The 20,114-nt window shown below is 44.6% G+C and overlaps 1 protein-coding gene across 2 annotated transcripts in view; it reads left to right on the forward strand.

Annotated features, from left to right (window-relative positions):
- The first annotated feature begins 148 nt into the window (after positions 1–148).
- Positions 149–20,114, forward strand: part of ISM1 (isthmin 1) — a 75,912-nt gene continuing 55,946 nt past the window's right edge. Inside the window, exon 1 of one of the 2 annotated variants that reach the window (XM_048222315.2) lies at positions 149–1,118. Coding sequence is in view for 1 of the 2 variants with exons in the window: in XM_026503018.4 (XP_026358803.2) it covers positions 1,712–1,849 (138 nt within the window). In the remaining variant the exon portion in view is untranslated. Of the gene's footprint in view, positions 1,119–1,678; positions 1,850–20,114 lie in introns of those variants that run through there. The other variant, XM_026503018.4, reaches the window with a different exon arrangement.

Genomic DNA, 20,114 nt, shown 5'->3' on the forward strand with positions numbered 1-20,114 from the left:
GGACGTGTGCGAACGCTTAGGCTGAGGGCTCCGCACGCTGGGAGGGGACCTGCTGGGCGGGCACAGAGAAGGAGGGAAGGAGGAAACCCGGTAGGAGGCGGAGAAAGCGCACTATAAAAGGGCCCAGACTTACGGCGCGCTCGCCACTCTGAGCCACTCGGGAAGGCGGGAGCCAGAGCAAGATCGAAAGGGAGGGAGACGCACGCTGCCGCTGCGGTTATCCGAACCTGCCACGGGACCCAGTTCACTCTTGCATCCGAGGCCAGGACTCCGCGCCCTCTGCTCGACCCCGGAGCCCTTCCACTCGCTCAAGGCCCTCAGCACGGCATGAGCGGCGCGCTGGAGTCCGAGGCTGCAGCGCGGTCATGAGGCGGTGGCCCAGGAGCGGCGGCTGTGCGGCGGCAGCCCCTAGGTCCCCTCCGGGAGCAGCGCCTCCGGGATGAGCCCCTCGACCCGCGATTGCCTGAGCTGAGATTGACCCCCATTGCTCCACCTACGTCCTGCGCGCCTGGGCCGCGGGCTCCCGGTCTCAGAAGCTTCCCGCCGCGCCACCTGCGCGCTCGACTGGACCCACACCTAGCGAATCCGACTCGCCTCACTTCCCAGGCTCTACCCGGCGCCGCGGGCGCGTGAGCAGCCCTGCTCAGGGAGTTGCGGCCCACGGTCCAGGAGAAAGTGTCAAGACCCTTCTGGAACGACACTTTATCATTCCCCTCGTACACACGCACTGCAGCTTCGGCAAGGGGCGCACAGTCGCAGACAGACACCTGGCTTGTCCTGCGCCCTCTCGGTTCTCCACCACCACAACTCCCAACTCCACTTTGTCAATAAAGGTTTCTAAACTCGCCCAGGCACCCCACCCACCCACAGCCCCGAGCCTCAGTACGCACAAGGTCTGCCCTCGGGCGCTACAGCGACCTCGGCAGCAGTGCGCGCACTTGGCGCAGCCCGGCAGGCGGACGTCGACCCCGGAGGGGCGCCCGGGTCACCTCCAAACAGTGACAGCCCCCGAGTACCCGGGGCCCCCGTCTGGAGCCGGCTCACCCTAGGACTTGGCGGCGGGGCGGCGCGGCCCGCAGCCCGAAGAAGCGCGGGGAGGAGGGGAGGTGGCTCGTCGGGTGAGTGGCTCCGGGCGGCAAGGGCGGGGGAGCCAAGCGTGGAGGTAACTCCGGGCCGCCACTGAAGCCCTCCTCCTCATTCTCCTCCTCCTCCTTCTCCTCCTCCTCCTCCTCCCCGCGCTCCTCTGGCGGCCGCTCCTGCTCCAGCTGCGGCGCCGCGGCCACATCTGGGGCGCCCATGTGCGCTCGGGGGCTCGGCTGCGCCCGCCCCGCCGCCGCCCCCGCTGCCCCCTGCCCGCAGGGTGGTCCCCGGCCCGGCCCGGGTCCCGGGCTGCCCCCCGTCCCCGCCGCCGCCGCCGGGGAACGCCGGGGTTTGCTCCGCAGCCGGCTTGGACGCCCCCGGCCCCGCCGTGGCTCCGCCGTGGTGCGGCGGCGGCGGCGGCGGCGGCGGCGGCGGCTCCTGCTCCCCCGGCCCGGCGCGCCCCGCCGAGCCCAGCGCCAGCCCCGCGGGCCCGGGGAGCGGGGCCCCGGCGGGGGCCGAGGCGGGAGCCGCGCTGCCGAGCTCCCGGGCTCCAACTCCTCCTCCCCCGGCGCCGCCGCCGCCGCCGCCGCCGCCCGCCGCGCCGGGTCCTAAAGCCGCGCGCCTCAAGAGGATGGTGCGCCTGGCGGCGGAGCTGCTGCTGCTACTGGGGCTGCTGCTGCTCACGCTGCACATCACGGTGCTGCGCGGTTCGGGAGCCGCCGACGGGTCCGACGCGGCCGCAGGCAACGCCAGCCGGACCCAGCTGCAGGTGAGTGCGCCGCCAGAGAGGGGCGCGCGTGGCTGCAGGGCCCCGGGTGGCGGGGTGCTGAGCTAGCACCCGCTGGAGGCGAGGAGGCGAGGAGGCGGGTCCCCCGCCCCACCAAAGAGCAACTGTTTGGGCAGCAGCCTGGCGGGGGCTACCTGTCTCAGGCAGAGGCGGAGCGGGGGTACGTGCCTTGAGGCTGAACCCTGCATCGAGGTCTGTCACAGGTCAGGTACCTGGGGTGCGAGACTTGGGATGCGCGGAGGAAGTGTGGAGTATGTATGTGCCTTTGCTTTGGGGTGCTGCCAGTCTTTGGTTGCCCTTTAGAGGCTGAGTGATGTTAATCTGGGGGGGGGGGGGGAGGACCGTAGGGTAGGAGACTCTTAACTATAGGGTAATATCCCCGAACTGGGTTTGAGAGGAAGAACCTCAGTGAGTCCGCCCCTTGGGAAAGCAACGCCAAAGGTCAGGAAATAATTTCCCAAGGAGAACGGCCAGACACCCTCTGTCTGCCCACGGGGTCCACGAGCCTCACGTGTCCCTCCCCAGCCTTGCGGAGTCAAGCCACCTGTCGTGGGGCCCGGGTCACCTGGGACTTTTAAACATACAGTAAAGACTTCCAGCGTTCTGCTCCTGTTGAGGGTCGCTTTAGGAATGGGATTCTGATGATAGTGCAGCACCAAGACGGGTCGGGGGGATGGGGTTCGCCTTTCGGGAGGGGATAACCGGCTTCGGACATACGGTCAGTTATGGCTTCTGAATGAATGAAGGATTGCTCAGGTAGGGCTTTCCTGCCGCTGTCTTGGAAGACGGTTTTCCTTGAGTCTAAGGGTGTTAACAACTGTCAACTTGGAGCATGGGTAGAAGTCAAAGAGGATTTTCCCGGGAAGCAGTGGGAATTTTCAGGCTCCTAAAATCTCTTCCTCAAACCAGCTTCTCTAAAACTCTTTACTCTGCAATGTCCAGATAAGTTTTATTCGTTGTTCCCAATCATTGCCCCAGCTAATTCCTTTTTTTACATTTTATGTAATTTTTGTGAAAAATTCTATTGTTAAAGAGAGAAGAATTCACTTAAGTATTTCCATAGTGCTAACTATGTGCCACTGTGTTAAGTTTCACAGAATTTCATTGATTTAGTGAGGTCCTATACTGTTGATATGCCCCCTTTACAGATGCAAAAACTGAGGCACAGAGAGATTAGGGAACTTGCCAAAGTTCATACATTCCGTACTCTTGATTAATTATTCTCTCTGCCAGTGTCATAGACTAAAGCAAGGTGATCCTTGCACACAAACGCCAAACCAGTATTGGAAAAGTATACACCCCAGAGCCTGCAGTTCTTTTAAATTTGGGACATTTCTGAAAATGTCTATTCCTGTGGGCCAACAGGTACAATGACAGACTGATAGGATTCCTTTGGGGAAACTGAAGGTACTCCCATTCTATGGACCGTAGTACACCCACCAGTCTAACACTGTAGGCATAATTCTTAATATCTTCAAGATTTCTGGAAGTCATATTTTATACATGATGCTTTCTTTCCTCATGGGCTCATGAAAAGCTGTAAAAATGATGTTCTATGGAAAAGTAAATTTGGCAGATTTCTTTATGAGGTGTTTGCTATCATTAGAATAACCCGGGGTTGGCCTTTTCTGCCTGAACAGTAAGGTAATGAGAGAAGCAGCTGGTGGAAGTAGCAACTGCAAAAGGGAAGTGGATTAAATTCTCAAAAGGGCCTTTGGCTGAAGAACTTCCCCAAGAGGGCAAAAGAAATGGAGGATTTAGAAGGAGTAATGCTCCTAGGAATATCTTGGGTCCCAAGGAGCTGCTAATCCCCCAGCTTCAGCTTATCTTGTAATAGTGTTTGGTTATTCTGTCCACTCGACGAACTTATTTGGCCAGAATGATTGGTTCATAATTTTATTCTCCTTTGTAATTTGTTATTGTAAAAGTTTTATATTCTTCCTGACTGAAGTTATTCCTTTGGCTCTCCAAAGTACAATTCAAATGGGGAAAGAGAATATGTTCCACCAACTGAGAAGGTCTGCAAAAGACATTTATTAGTATGTTGTTTTCAGCCCCGGAAACTGAATTCGCTAGTAGCAGGTGTATTTAAAAACAAAACTGGGAACACTATATTCTTTCTGTTTACTGGATATTTTTAACCCAGCTTCAGCTCCATTCAAGTTTGTTGGCTCTGTGATATTTGATTTGATTTGATTTCATTTCATTTTGGCTCTGTGATATTTTAAGTTGCTAAACTCATTCTTTGTTACCAAGAAATTAACCAATGCTTATACTACCTTATTTTTTTTTTGTTACTGCTTAAAATATTCTAAAATATGAGGTTGCAGTTAGAAATGCACAGTGGTTGGTTTATTTACCCAAACTGTAGTGTACTGGGGGTCTTTTTAAAAGAGATACTCCCTTATTTAAGATCTGGTCGTTTTGACATGTCAAGGACACCCAGTAAAATAGTAGTAAGAATAACAACAATAATAGCTAAGATTTCTCAAGTGTCTTTTATGTGTCGGGCACTGTTCTGAGCACTTTACGTATATCAACAAAAGTCTTGTGAGTCAGGCACTATCGCTATCCCTGATTCAAATGAAAACACTGTTGTTTTCATGGTAACTTGCCCACGAGTGCACAGCTAGACGCTGCTTAATTTGTTTGTGTTACTTTATAGTGAAAAATCTTTGAAGAATATTTGTATTCCAAGTTCTTAGCAAAGTCTTCATGCTGGCTCTAAGAGAGAGAAAGCCTTTTAAAAATTTAAATTTTCAAACACATCCTGACAGTCTTATTGGGTTAGATATGAACATATATATTTATATATATATACACATACATTGATAACTTTATATATACATACACATACACATATATAAACATGATCTAACATGATTTGGGGGGAAGTTTCAACATACTAGAGGATACATTTTTTTTGGCTCTGTGACTGTCCCCGTACTGTAGGTACGCTGTTATGAGGTGGCAGTAAAATGCTTTGAGTGCACTGTATTTCATGTGTTTCATGAAAACAATGTTAGTCTTCCTACTGCTTTCAATATTTTAAAATATCTTATAAGAAATTGTCCAGTTGTCTGCAACAGCTGCATAAAAATGCACAGAAACATTAACTTTTTTCACTTTTGAATGAAATCTTATCTCCTCATTGAAATGGGTGTCTCCTGTTGGTCAGATATTCAGATTAGTTCTTTCATGTCTTTAATTGATAAAAGTAAGAAAACAACTATATATAATGAAAGCAGTCTGGAAGATTGAGCATCCTAAAATATAGAATCCACAGGCAATAGTAATAATTATTATTGTATCTCTGTGACTTGAAATTCAGATGGCTATCTCTCTACTAAATCTCAGATTTAAAACCATGATTAAAACTCTCTACTAAAACTCAGATTAAAAACCATTTAAAACCTATTTTAAATAATAAAGCTAGAGCTTATTGAGACAGTGAGATATAAGCAAGTATTATAAACCATCAAATTGATTGTTTTTACAATAACTTTACAGCAAACCAAACTCTGAAATGTAACTAAATGTCTTTGTTCTCTGTCTCCTAACTACCATCTTGAAGAGCTCTTTCTTCCTTTATCCCTCTACTTGCCTTCAGTAAAACAGCTTAGCTTCTTGTACTCACTGCTTCCGAGGCAAGAGGTCACCTGAGTTATTTATAGCAGTAGAAGCAAAAGCAACGTTTATTTGTATTTAATACAAGTAAATTTCTTTGCAGTGATTCTGTGGGATTGACAGTCTTTCTATACCCATTTCACAGATGAGGAAATTGAGACCTAGGGAGATTTGAGTAACTTGCCCAAGGCCACACGGCTGTGGTGGGCAGGGCTGGGATTTAGACCCAGGCAAGCGGACTGTGGAGCCCAAGTTCCTGTTAGTTCTTCAGCAGGACTCCCAGCTCTGATTCAAGTCAACAGCCATTGTGTTTCTTGTTTTGTGGCTTGCCTGCTGCCCATGTTCCAGGCAGGCTCGTTGCTCTTATCCCTCAAATTCTTTATAAATTATAGATGGCTCTCCCCTTTAGCTGTTACTACATAACAAACCACCCCAATACTTAGTGGCTAAAAGCAACCATTATTTTATTAGCTCATCAGTTTGTCCGTCAGCAACTTGCTCTGGTCTCGCTGCATAGTTCTCCTGCTGATCTCACCTAGAATTACACCTGTGGCCGTAGCCTTGTGTTGGCTTGACATGAGCTTGATAGTCCAAGATGACATCACTCTTATGTCTGATGGTTGATGCTGGCTGTCACCTAGGCTGTCTCTCGAGTCTTTCATCTTCAAGGAAGCTAGACTTCATGGCTTTACATGGTGGGGTTAGAGCTGCAAGAGAGTAAAAGCAGAAATTGCAAGACTGCTTGCTGAACTTGTACAACTTCAGCTACAATCTATTGGCCAAACAAATCGCTGGGTCAGTCCAGAGTCTAGGGGACAGAAAGCAGACTCTTCTTGACCGGAGGACCAACAAAGTAACATTGCAAAGGAGCATGTGTACAGGGGTGGAAGGAGTTATTGTGGCTATCTTTGCAAAATATCTACCATATTGATCTTTGTCTCATAAGCTTTGTGAGTGTTTAGACCAATCTTTTAATATTGTTTCTGCTGCCTTTAACCAGGCAGAAGCTTTCTGTTTTAAGTGTAAGCAACTCTGAAGCATTTCCCTTATGACTTTTGGTTTTCTTGCCTTACTTAAGAAATAGTTCCTCAAATAAAGATTGTCAACATCTTTAAACAGATTTTGTTCTAACAGTTTTATAGTTTTCATCGTTGTTGATGCTGTTGTTGTTTAGAACTACAGTCTACTTTGGGTTATTTGTGGGTTTAAGATTTAAGGTAAAGATACAGCTTTGGGTTTTGTCTAAGTGAATAGCCATTTGTCCTATCATACCTAGGTTTGATTGCTATTGTGAATAGGGTTTTATTTTTTGTTGTTATAATTTCCAATTTGTTCGTTGTGGAATCTAGGAAAGCTATAGAAATAGACACTTACAGTTTTCTTGGTGTATGCATGAAAGCTAGAAGTATCCATTTCAATAGTGGGATCATTAGAGTGTCATGGGATGAGTTGAAAATCTTCATTTTTTTCACCTTAGCACTTTAAATAAGATTATGAGATGGTTACCGTTCATTCATAAAACCCTTTTGGGCTTGGTACCTCTTTGCTTGAGATCTCTGATTAACATTCCATGTTATTCTATGGCCAAGAGTCTATTTGGATAATGTAACTTTTCTTTAGTCAATTTTGACAGATTACATTTTCCCAGAAAGTCATGTATTTTTACATACTGATAAATAGACTTTCTCAGTATAAAGTCTGTACATAGCATGAACGTATTTTGCAAATATTTCATGACTGTATATTTTTATGCTGCACAATCTTACATCTCTCTGTAAGAGCTTTCAGATCAAGATTGTTAATTATATTATGAAAACCCTCCAACTCTTGATTTATTTATTGTCTACTTATCAGCTAATTCCTCAAGAAAATTAATTTCATTTTTATCCTACTGTTGTGGATTTGTCTGTTTCTCATAATCCTATTAATTTTTGCTTTACTTGTTTAGAATCCATGGTGTTAGGACATAAAATATCCTTTTTGGTGGTTATATTTTATCAAGATGAAATTCCTTATTTATCATGTTATTGACTTTTGTCTTGAATACTTTTTTTGTTTGATGTTAATGCTGCAACTCTTGCTTTTTTTTTCTTCTGGGATTTATTTGTTAAATATCTCTCTTATTAATAACCAATAGCTAAATTTTCTTTTTCCATGCAATATATCAATGAATTTAATTCATTTATATTTATTGTGATTACTGATAGATTTGAAGATATTTTTCCCATTTTATGTAGAATTCTCAAATTTCCACGATTTTTTCCCATTTTGTCTCTTAACTTCCAATTTATTATCTGTGTGACCTTTGGCAAGAGAGTTAGCCTATGTCTTAATTTCCTCCTCTGGAAATTAGATACATAATAACTATTTCCTCATGCTGTTGTAAAAATTAAAACACTGAATGCATGCTAAGTACTTTATTAGCACATGAACATTCAATAAGTATTTAAATATTATTTACTTTGTTTATTTTTCCTCAAGTTTTCAAAGTGTTCTATTGCTGTTACTCTTGACATTTTAACAGATTTGAACTTACACTTTTCTATCAGTTCTGAAAATCAATCCATATTTATAACCTAAATCCCCCCCAAATAAGTGTCTGACATGCTTTTTCTCTTTCTATGTAACTCTCAACTTTTAATCACATTATATGAATATTTAGTACTAGATTATTCCTCTTCCGGTTCCTTTTTCTTTCTTCTTTCTTTCTTTCATTCTTTCTCTTTCATTATAACTATCTTGGGAATAATTTCTTAGCAGTTTCATTTATGTTCCCAATAATTATCTAGATGTAACTATAAGATTTACTAATTTCTTTATCTGCTGTTGCTGCTAATTGAATCTCATATTTTCATCTTTTATTTTGTTGGAAAACATTCTCAAAAATTAATTTTAGAAAGGTTTTATCAAAGGCTAAACTCGCTGAGATCCTGAATTTTTTAACATATCTTTATTTCGTTATCACACTTAAATGCTAATTTGGCAGTTGGCTGTGTTCCATATTGTTTCCCCTCAGAATTTTGAAGATAAAATCTGATTTTATTACACCATCTCATGTTTCACTCAAAAACCTGAAGCTGTGTCTTTGTAGATGACTTTTTTTTTTAAACTAGAAGCTTTTAGGATTTTTCACTTTATTCATAATGTTCACAAATGTCATCATGTTGTGTTTAGATTTAGGGCTCTAGTTAGGTAGTTCTGGTTAGCACTCAGTGGACCCTTTAAATTTGAAGCTCCATGTTTGTCTTCATCTTAAGAACACTTCTTGAGTAAGTTCCTGCTTATGCACTCTTTAATCGGTTTCCTGTACTCACCTTTTTCTCCCAACTTCTATAGCCTTACCTCTCCTTTCCACCCCTCTCCCCTCCTCTCCTCTCTTCTCCTCTCCTCTCCGCTTCTTCCCTTCTCCCCTCCTCCCTTCCTCTTCCTCTTCACTCTCTTTTTTCTCTCTCAGCATTTTTAAAGTTTTTTAAAAAAATAATGAACATAATTTACATACAGTGAAATAAGTGAGTCTTAAAAGTTCAGTTCTATTTTTGACAATTGTATATGCCCATATAGCCACCATCAAGATTAGGATATAGAATGTCTACATCATCGCAGAAAGCCTTCTAGTGAATCATTATAGACAATTCACTCCTCCCAGAGGTAGCCAGCGTCTGACTCCTATCATCATAGATTAGTTTGCCTGTTCTAGATCTTCCTATAGATGGAACCATACTATGTGCATTTTTGTGTATGTGTCTGGCTTCTTTTGCTCAACATAATGATTTGGGGATTCACTTGTGTTGGTGTGTATATCAGTAGATTTCTCTAATTTATTGCCGTATGGTATTCCTTTGTATAACTATGTCACAATTTGTTTATCCACCCCCCCCCCCCCCCCGCATTGGTAAACATTTGGGTTGTTTCCAATGCTCTGGATATTATTAAAAAAAGAAAAGGCCATGTTAACATTTTTGTACAAACCTTTCTGTGAACATATGTTTTCATGTCTTATGAGTAAGTACCTAGTAGGGCAACTGACATAGCCTCTATTCCTCATATTATTATAGGAATTCCTCTAAAGAAACTCACTTTTTAAAGAGATTTTTCTTCACTTTCTCAGCTCTGTAGTGTTTCACTTTTAATTGGTTACCATTTCTTCCATGTCAACTAGAAATCATTCCTTCTTCTATAGGTGAACCCTTTCAGCTTTATACCTCTGTTGCGGACTTATTTATTTATTTTTATTTCATCTGCCTTTTCAGTAGAATTTGGAGAGGGAAAAGAAGTACATGAAAATGCTTGGTCTACCATCTTGAACTGAAACACTATAATTTTATTTCTTAATTGAATTTTCCTTTATATTAACCAGAAGAAAGTTTTATTGGTTGTGTAGCCCCTTCGTTCATTCTTTCCCAGCCATGTTCTAATACGCATTGATCTTTGAGTCTGGGGGACACTCTTAGAAGTCAGGAGAACTGTCCATTCAGTAAAGAAGAATCTATTTTGGTTTTAAAGCCTCCAAAGGAAAGAATCCCACAATCTTCTGTATGTCATACAAGTATTTCTTTTAACAACCTTCAATGTCACAATATTTTCCCTCTGATGTGTCCTTTAAATCTTTTATGCTACATCTTAATTTCACGTTTGCCATTTTTTTTACCACTGTTTACTCACTTTTCAAAAAAGCTTCTCATGCGGGACTTGAAGACTATTATTTTAATAGTTTCTGTCTTCTCCAGATTCAATTATCTCCATTTTTTTTTAAATCTGTCTGCATTGGTCTTATTGGTCTTATTTGATAGCGTTTAATGGTTTCTGCGGTCCTTTTATTTCTCTCTCATCTTCCGAGAACATCTTTCTTCTGCAACCCTTGGCTCAGGATTTTTTGATTTATAAAAAGAGAGATGGTGATGAAGCCTCTTTCCTCAGTGGAGGATGATGAAGCCTCTTTCCTCTTCCCTCTGTCTGTACTCACTTCCTAAAAGACAGAAGATTCTTTAGGGGATGGGATAGAGATGTCAGTTTCATGCCCAGGATGATATACAATGAGTTTAAGAAATAACAAAGGAGCATGCTATTAAGAAACAGATCTCATTTTGCATTTTATTTAAATCTTTTCTGTACTCCACTTCCATAGGAACTTCATAAGAAGCCGTGTACACAAAAGATAAAATTTAATTTCTTTCCTTCTGTGGCTGATGAGTCCAGAGGTTAGATGAAACACAATGCTAATAAAGTCAACTGTGGTCACTGGCTTGATAACATAACCTTATGGCTTCTTCCCTTCTCTGCCTTCTTTCTTCTTCCCCTACCAAAGCTTCCTGGGGTCGTCTCCAAGATATACGACTCGTTCTTTGTCTCAGAGTGTAATCATGGGAGAACCCAAACTAAATAAAGCACTACTCAAGCGCTGGGCCATGGGGATGGTGACCCGCTCTCTAGTTAGTGATGGTATAAGAAGTGTTCAGGGCAGCGTCTCCATGAGACACCTGTTAGTCTCAGAAAGGTACGTGCTGGGGGCAGCAACAGAATCGGGCTATGCCACACCCTCCCAGAGCAGTTGGGAAGAGGGGAATTCCAAAATTGTAGGCATGGGAAAGATCAGGGCTGGGCGAACCCTCAAACGGCTGGTGTTTAAAGAGATAACTGGTCTTTTTTCTCCTGAGAGCCCGGTTCCCTGCTTGTTTGCTATTTTAGGAGGGAGGAAGAGTGGCAATAGAAAGTCCTCCAACGTGTGCGGGATCGTCATCTAATGCCTAAAAAAGGGAGAGGCCAAGGTGCCTTGATAAATATAGCTGTTCATCAACTCCCCAAGCACCAACCAGCATGTGTCACTGAAAAGTTGTTTCTGTAAACTGAGTAGAAGTAAAAACAGTAGGTTAACTACTCCTTCTTCCTGTTGGCCTGACCCACGTACATTTGAGTAAACCGAGTCATCTTGCATAGAGCACGGTCTGTGACTGATATACCTCTGTAAGAGAGCAATGCCCCCTGACCCCCTGGCAGGGACAGTGCTGCAGGGCCAATAGAATAGGAGAGTTTCTGTTTTCAAGTTTGGGGCACCCCAACCCCCAGATGTTCACATAAGTGACCTGGAACAAGGAAGGTAGACTGTGAAGGCAATAGGCCACTTCCCGCCGGACACCACATCTCCATTTTCAAAAATAACAAGATGTGGCCAGAATCTATATGAAGGGTCCAGAGAAGCTAGAAATGATGTCATAGGCCACCCAGGTGTTAACTTACTCCCACTGGCTTGTAGATAGAATATTCATGCCAGTGCCAATGAAACAAATTAAAAACATGCCTTGGCTCCCAACTGCCTCTCAGAGATAGGGATGGGGAGAGATTGGGGGGGCGAGGGTGGCACTGTGTTATTATCTTTTTAAAATACAACTTTATTGAGGTGTAATAGATGTACAGCAAACCATGCATATTTAAAGTGAACGATCCGATGAGTTTTGACACCTGTGAAACCACCAAGATGATGAATAAATCTATCATCTCCAAAAATTTTTGGGGGGCTCCTTTGTCAGTCCTCCCTTATTCTCCTGCAGTCTCCAGGCCACTGAGCTGCCTTCTGTTATGATAGATTCATTTTTGCATTTCCTAGATTTTTATATAAGTAGAATCATACAGAACGTACCATACAGCAAGCTTTGCTTACCATAATGATTTTGAGAATCATCCATGCTGTTTTATGCATAAAGCATTTGATCCTTTTTATTGCCAATTAGTATTCCACTGTATGCATACAATATGCTTATCCGTTCATTCACTGAAGCCCATTTAGGCTGTTTCCAATTTGGACCTATTAAAATAAAGATGCTATGAATATTCAGGTATAAGTCTTTGCATGAACATATGCTTTCATTTCTCCTGTGTGAATACTTAGGAGCAGAATGGCTGGGTCACATGGTTGGTGTATGTTTATCTTAATTAAGAAATTGTGGCAATCTTTTTCAGGCACTCACATAATATGTTTAGGACCTATAACAATCCAGGGACACCACCGAAAAGTTTCAGAGTATTTGGAAGTTGAGTCTCAGGATGAGATCTTTCTGTAGTTAAAACATTTGTAGATTGTGATAGACACTATACAGTTGAGTCTTAAACAATGCAGGGGTTAGGGGCACCAACCCCCCTTTCCGCACATTTGAAAATCCATGTATCACTTTTGACTCCCCAAAAACTTAACTACCAATAGCGTGCTGCTGACCCAGAAGCCTTACTGCTAGCATAAACAGTTGATTAAACACATGTTTTGTATGTTATACATACTATATGCTGTATCCTTACAATCAAGTAAGCTAGAGAAAAGAAAATGTTATTAAGAAAATCATAAGGAAGAGAAAATACATTTATAGTATCATACTGTATTCATCAATAAAATCAAGAAAAATCCACGTAAGTGGACCCATGCAGTTCAGACCCCTATAAGGGTCAACTATATGATGAAAAGTTGAAGGAAGGAGAGAAGATATTGTCTCCTTGGAGAGAATTCTATTTTTCCAGGATGCCCAAAGGACAAAAATTTCATGGGGCTCAATTCTGTAGGTGATAGTGGTGGAAGGAAAAGTTGGGTACTGGACAACAAAACAAAAAAACCAGGTTGCAAAGATGTCCCAGCAGAAAACTCGTCGGCTTTCTCCATAAGGGGCTGTCCATTGCACCCTTCATCTTCCTGTCCCCATGCCCTCCCTGACTAGAAGTTAAGAAAACCAGAAATAGATTTTCTATCTCTTGCCTGAGGACTCAATTACATTGTGACTTGGAAATCTGGTATTGGTTATGAGCCCCAAATGAATTGGAAGCCAGTTTTATTGCTGGGAACCTTCAAATTCCAGGAAGTAGAAAGGGCAAAAAGCAAAAAAGGGGAGATCTCATTAGGTGATTCTAATCCCTAGCCCGCAAAGTGGGCTGAAGGAGATGTTAACATGAGCTGACCTCCTGGCTGCGCTAGACGTTAGGAGAGAGTGCGTAGGATTAGAAACCCACCCAGAGTTCTCATTGGAGGGCAGGGACTGTCCCTCCCTCACCCACCCACTGCCCTGATGTTCACTAGGCACAGCTGTGGCTCAGAGACAGGACACGGAGGGAGGCTCGGGATGGCTGCTCCGCGCTCCCAGAGCGCGTTCAGTGGAGTGGCAGCCTCTCCTGGGATCTCCTTAGGAAGTAAGAATCTCAGGTCCCACCCAGAACAACTGAGTTAGGACCTCCCTTTTAATAAGGGCCCCAGGCTAATCATATGTGCGGCGCAGTTTAAGAAGCACCATTTAAGATGCTTATCTTGCAAGTTGCAAGTCCCCGAAAACATTCAGTACAGGTCAGGGATGATTCAGTTCTTGCCCAATTACGCTGCACGACAGAGGACCCCCCCAACTCAGTGGCGGTGACAATAAGCATGTATTCTCACGCTCACGGGTCTGCAGGTCGTCTGGGGTTCAGCAGATCTAGGCAGGCTGGGAGCCAAGCTCTGTGTTGGGTCTGGGTGTCTTCCATGGGTCTCCCATACTCTTGCAACCAGCAGGCCACCTGCCACATGTTCCTCTCATGACGATGAAAATGCTCGATAAGGCAGAGGCGACAAGCACTCTTCAGCCTTTGCTGGGGCCACACCATTCCTTCAGCACAAACTGGTCGCCAGGCCCCACAGAGTGGCCAAAGAGGCACGGGCTTTGGATTTGTTTCAACTCTACTTCTGCTTGTCACTACCATGCATATCCTTAGGCGGAAGTCACACACGTCACTGTGCTTCCATATCCTGTTCTGTAAAATGCGATAATAGTAACAGCTACATCACTGGGAGCTTATCAGGTTGCAAGGACCGTCCTTGATGTCCCGGAATGGTTTAACTCATGGGTATTGGTATGATAGAGCTGCGTGACCTTGGGTAAGTCACTTCGACTCTCTGCATTTCAGTTGCTTTATCTAAGAACAGACATCCTCATGGGGTAATTCTAATCTTTGAACTTCATCTTCAGCACTGATGAGGATGAAAAGCTGACACGGAGCATTTACTCTGTGCCAGGCACTGCCATCAAGACTACGTGTCTTTACACCTTTAATTCGCAAAATAGCCCAATGGGGACTATTTCTTTTTTTTTTTTTTTTAGTTTGAATTTTTTATTTTTATTTATTTTATTTATTTTTTATTATTTTTTTTTGGTGGTTAATTTCAGATACATTTTATTTATTTTTTTTAATGATTTTTTATTATATTATGTTAGTCACCATACAGTACATCCCCGGCTTCCGATGTAAGGCTCGATGATTCATTAGTTGCGTATAACACCCAGTGCACCATGCAATACGTGCCCTCCTTACTACCCATCACCGGTCTATCCCATTCCCCCACCCCCCTCCCCTCTGAAGTCCTCAGTTTGTTTCTCATAGTCCATAGTCTCTCATGTTTCATTCCCCCTTCTGATTACCCCCCCTTTCTTTATCCCTTTCTTCCCCTACCGATCTTCCTAGTTCTTATGTTCCATAGATGAGAGAAATCATATAATTGTCTTTCTCTGCTTGACTTATTTCACTTAGCATTATCTCCTCCAGTGCTGTCCATGTTGTAGCAAATGTTGAGAACTCGTTCTTTCTGATAGCTGAGTAATATTCAATGGGGACTATTTCTATTTTGCAGCTGAAGAAACTGAGGCAAAGCAATGTCAGGAAATCAAGGTTTAGCATGATTGTTCAGAGCAGCTCATGCGAAGGGAAAGATACGCAGAACTGACGCAGTCCCGGCTGGCTCCGCGTGGCTGATACATTCTGCCTCATGCCAATCAGTGATGCTTCTGGAAAGGCTGTTCTGGGCTTCTTCTCCTATGTGGGAGAAGGAAAGGAAAGAGCAGGGACAGCTTGAGGGAAGAGGCTGGGAAAGCAGCTGGCCTCCTGGTTCAGCGGAGGCCCCCTCCGCACCTGACCCACCACGCGGCTGTGTCCCCAAGCAGATGTCGGAAGATGTGCTGAGCATTTCCAGGGGGACCAACCCATCACCTAGGGCTGTGTGTGTGCGGCAGCTCGGCCTGGCTCTGGGCCAGCGTCAGGCCGAGGCGAAGGCTGGGGCCCGAAGGACCCTGCCTCTGAGAAATGAGAACTAGAAAAGGGTGCGAATTTCTGTCAGCACAGGATTCCGCCCACCAAAGGTTGTTTCGGAGTCAAGAAACGCACGTCCATCTCTTTCTGCCTTCCTTCTGAATGCCCTCCTTTGTGCAGTCTCACTGCTTAAAAATCGTGTGCTCCATGGTAGGGATGGAACTGTGCCCGCAAATGTGTTCATCACTCACGGAGCTTTAACCATTTAAGCCTGCAACCGCTTCCCTGACGAAATGACACCCTTTCCTACCGTCCGTTCCCAGACATAACAAGAGAAACAGGACCTGCCTGGGGGACAGGCGTTCCACAGGCTCCGTGAGCTGTATAGTCTGCTTTTTAATGATTGGTGCTGGCCAGAAGTATTTCTTCCTTGCGGCTAATCCAATTCTCCCTTTCTTCAGTGTGTCACAAAGTCCATTTCCTCAAGGTCTTCTGAAGAACAAGTGGTCAGTGTTTAAAATGCTTCCCATAGTTGAGAGTAGTATCATATTCCCTATTTTAGTTATGGCATTACGTTGCTAATATCTAATCAGCTTGTGGGCCACTCTGGTTCCAGATCTTTTTCGGTTATTCTTCCCAAGTCCGTTACGGCCCTGAATCCCCAGTGTATTTTATCTTCTGTTTTGTTTTCATTTTGGTAGGCTGTGTCTCATACTTCGGGATGTTCTGCTGCGCCTTGTTTCTTCTCCCTTTGCATCCCAAATGTTGAGTTGGGGCAAGTCTCATTTCAACTACCTTAATAGCTTATTAATTTGTTGATTGTCACAGAATTGAGCCTTGACTGGGTATATAGCTAAAATAGAAAGGACAAAATAATTGTAAAAAATCCATGAGCACTGAAAATATGAAATCGCTGTGATATGAAATCACTGTATATCCTGCCAGAAAGGCAAAAAGGAAAAACAAAAACAAAAAACAACTTAAGACGCCAAGTGTTGGCGAGAATATAGAGCACTTACAGGGAATTGGAACTGGTATAAACACTTTGGAACGTTGGTTTTCCAAACTACTGAAATAATACATATGTACCCGCTGGCCCAGCTGTCCTACCCTGGACATATACCCCACAGAAATGTATTCATCTGTGCACTCATAAACCTGAGAAAGAATGCTCAGGGAATTGGAACTGGTATAAACACTTTGGAACGGTGGTTTTCCAAACTACTGAAATAATACATATGTACCCCCTGGCCCAGCTGTCCTACCCTGGATATATACCCCACAGAAATGTACTCATCGGTGCATTCAGAAACCTGAGAAAGAATGCTCAGAGCAGCACTATTTATTTTTTTTTAAGATTTATTTATTTATTTGAGAGAAAGAGAGAGAGAAAGAGAGAGCACAAGTGGGGTGAGGGACAGAAGGAGAAGCAGGTTCCCGCTGAGCAGGGAGCCTGACACGGGGCTTGATCCCAGGACCCCGAGATCATGATCCGAGCCCAAGGCAGATGGTTAACTGACTGAGCCACCCAGGCGCCCCAGCACTATTTATTTTTTAAAAAGATTTTATTTATTTGAGACGGAGAGCGAGAGTTCGAGCAGGGGGAGAAGCAGAGGGAGAAGCAGACTCCCCGCTGAGTAGGGAGCCTGAAGCAGGGCTCCATCCCAGGACCCTAAGATCATGACCTGAGCTGAAGGCAGACGATTAACCCACTGAGCCACCCAGGCGCCCCGAAGCAGCACTATTTAAATAGCCCCAAACCGGAACCAGCGAAATGCCCATCAACAGCAGGACAGATCGTCAGTAAGTGCACACACTGAAAGCAAACACACAAGAACTACTCACAACCTGAACAACTTCACCAGTGTAACGCTGACTGAAAGAAGCCAGGCACAGACGAGTACGTGCTGGCCGATGCTGTTTATGTAAAAGCGCCAGGAAAAACGAATCTATGCTGTTAGAAGAGAGGACACTGGTTTCTCTAGTCAACAAAGTGACTGGAAGGGAGCTCCAGGGGGCTGTCTGGGAGCTGGTAATGTTCTGTTTCTTGATGTTGGCTACACAGATGTATTCAGTTGGTGAAATCTCACGAACCTGTATAGTTATATATATATGTGCATTTTTCTGTATGTGTATCATACTTCAATGAAAAATACAGTAAGGAATGCAGCAGGAGGAGTGGACGCTACTGAAGAGATGGCCATTTTTCACTGCGAAGGGCAGCCCACAAGTCCCGGAGCCCACTCCCTTCGCTCCCTGATGTGCAGTCCCCTGCAGACTGATCTCCAAATTTTAATGAGTGTGGACGAGTTTTGGTGTTATGGGGACCCTCCGCTGCCTCCATGGCCCCGTGCTATTGTTACGACATCAAAGACCAACCGCTGGCTAAGATACAGTCCATATGAAAAGAATGACCAGCAAATTTACTGCTTGACTTCATTCCCTTTAAATGGACCTGGCCCCGTGGTCCTCTTTCAAAGCTCAATTGTGGACATATATCTTCTTTATAGGACATCGTGTACAATAAAGAGAAGCAATAACTTAAAATTTAAAAAAAAGAATACCCTTGAGAGCGCTGTGAGATGAGCATTCCATCACTGTGGTTACATGTGCCCAAACACTCCTAGAAGTCTAGCCATTGGTCTGACAGCCTTCTATTCAACGTGGTGGCTTTTTTCGACTAATTGAGTTATATTTTTATGCTCCAGCCCTTTCCCTAGGCTCTGCAAGGTCTTGGGAAAGTCCTTAATGAGGGGCGATCTACTTCCTACCAGAGGGCCATCTGACCGAAATCAGGCAAAATGGCAAAGTCCATATATCATTACTCATTAACTTATTTGGAGTTGCCCTTTGTGGAGTACACGGTGTTTTAAGGACTGAGACCAAACTAAGCCTGGATCAGTTCTGTGCAGTCCTTCAGAACCCACATGGACAGCATTCCTTCACCCAGCCCCAAGTGTGGAAATCTCAGGGAGTTATTAGCATTTACGGATACTAGAACTGAGTGAGAAAAGAACAGAGTTGTTCTTATGACTCAGAGAAAATGAAGAACTTTGCCTTTCTAAGAGGGAAAACGGTTCTCCAGTACACAAGTAAAATTACTTACAACATACAGGATGTCCTTGGCGTGACTTGGGATCTGACTCAGGTGGTGGAGGAAGAGGGGATTCTGCCATCAAAATTGCCAGCCTGCTCAAAACCAAATAATCCAGAACAATCCTTTGAATCTGCAGTCCCTTATTACAGCAGTGAATCAGTCCACAGGGGATAAAACATTTTCAAGAATGGCCAAGTTCCTCTGGCACAAGGCTTCCACTTCTGTTTAATCCATTACTCTTGAAAAGGTTCAGCATGCCACACTTGGCTGGAAAAAGGCTAATTCCTGAGTAGATCCTTTCCTTTCCGCCCCCCTCACTGGCACCTTCAGGAAGACACACCTACCATGTGAAACAGCTGCTGGTTTCCCCTTGAGATTTTGATGGAGGCAAAAAAAATTCATAAGACACCTCTGAAACGAGATACATTTCACCTAAAACGGGAATAAGTGTTGGAGGGAAGAAATAGGAAATCTTTGGAAAGGCCATGGAATCCCCGAGGACAGTGATGCAAACTGTTGAGAAGCAGGTGGAAATAATGAGAGTCGGGCTGCCCAGAAGGCACCTGCGGCAGACGGCCTTTCTGTTCCAAGTTCTTGCCGCTGGCCTCGTCGCCCTGAAGTGCAGTCCAGGGTGGTGCCTGTGGCCCACGGTGGCTCTTTCACTGCTTTTTCTCCAAGGCATGGCCCCACGCTAAGCTCTGGGATAACCCAAAAAATGAACATTGATGTCCTTGGCCCTAAACGTGTTCATAAATGGGGAAAGGTGGGAAGAAGGGAAGGGAAGTGGGCCTGATCAGACCCAGAGAACTCAAGTACAGAATGATATGGCCCCAAATAAGCAAAGAACTGTGTGCCGTGGAGCCAAGAAGAGCCCCGTTCCCACCTTCCTAATGTGAACGAGGGACAGGGAAGTGAACATAGGGGAAAACTAAGAGACAGAATCACAGCTTTAAAGAGCTACCCTCTAATTAAGGAGCCTGCTTCTTTTCTCTGGGGCTTTGAATGCTTGTTGCTCCAAGATTGCTCAAACCATTAACTCAATTTATTTTACTTTGAAGGCTCCTGTATGTCTACTGTTCTTGGGGTTGGAGTTCTTCATGCCACTTAGGATGTGGTGGGAGTGGAGGTGCTGTGGAAAGTTGCCAGTGAGATGGAGCTTGCCCAAGTGGCAGGGGCTGTCTGGCGGCCACACAGACTCCCTTTAAAAGAAAAACTCAGCACCCGCAAAATCCCAAGTGTTCAGCCTGGAGCAACATCAGGGAGCCATCTGTGGGCTCCCCCTTGAGATTCAAGGAAAGGTGGACGCTGGCAGGAGAATTGCTCTGGCTATGCCCCTAGAAGGTGCTGTGTCTTGGTCCTAACAATCTAAGGGAAGTGCTTTTTGTGCTGCAACACCCATGGGAAGATGACAGGTGCACTTGTGTATCCCTGAGTCCCTGCCCTTCTTACCAGGTTGAATCAGGGCTTCATCTAAGCTCTGTGCCACACACACACACA

This window comes from Ursus arctos, unplaced genomic scaffold (genome assembly GCF_023065955.2).
Source record: "Ursus arctos isolate Adak ecotype North America unplaced genomic scaffold, UrsArc2.0 scaffold_16, whole genome shotgun sequence".
Lineage (NCBI taxonomy): Eukaryota > Metazoa > Chordata > Mammalia > Carnivora > Ursidae > Ursus > Ursus arctos.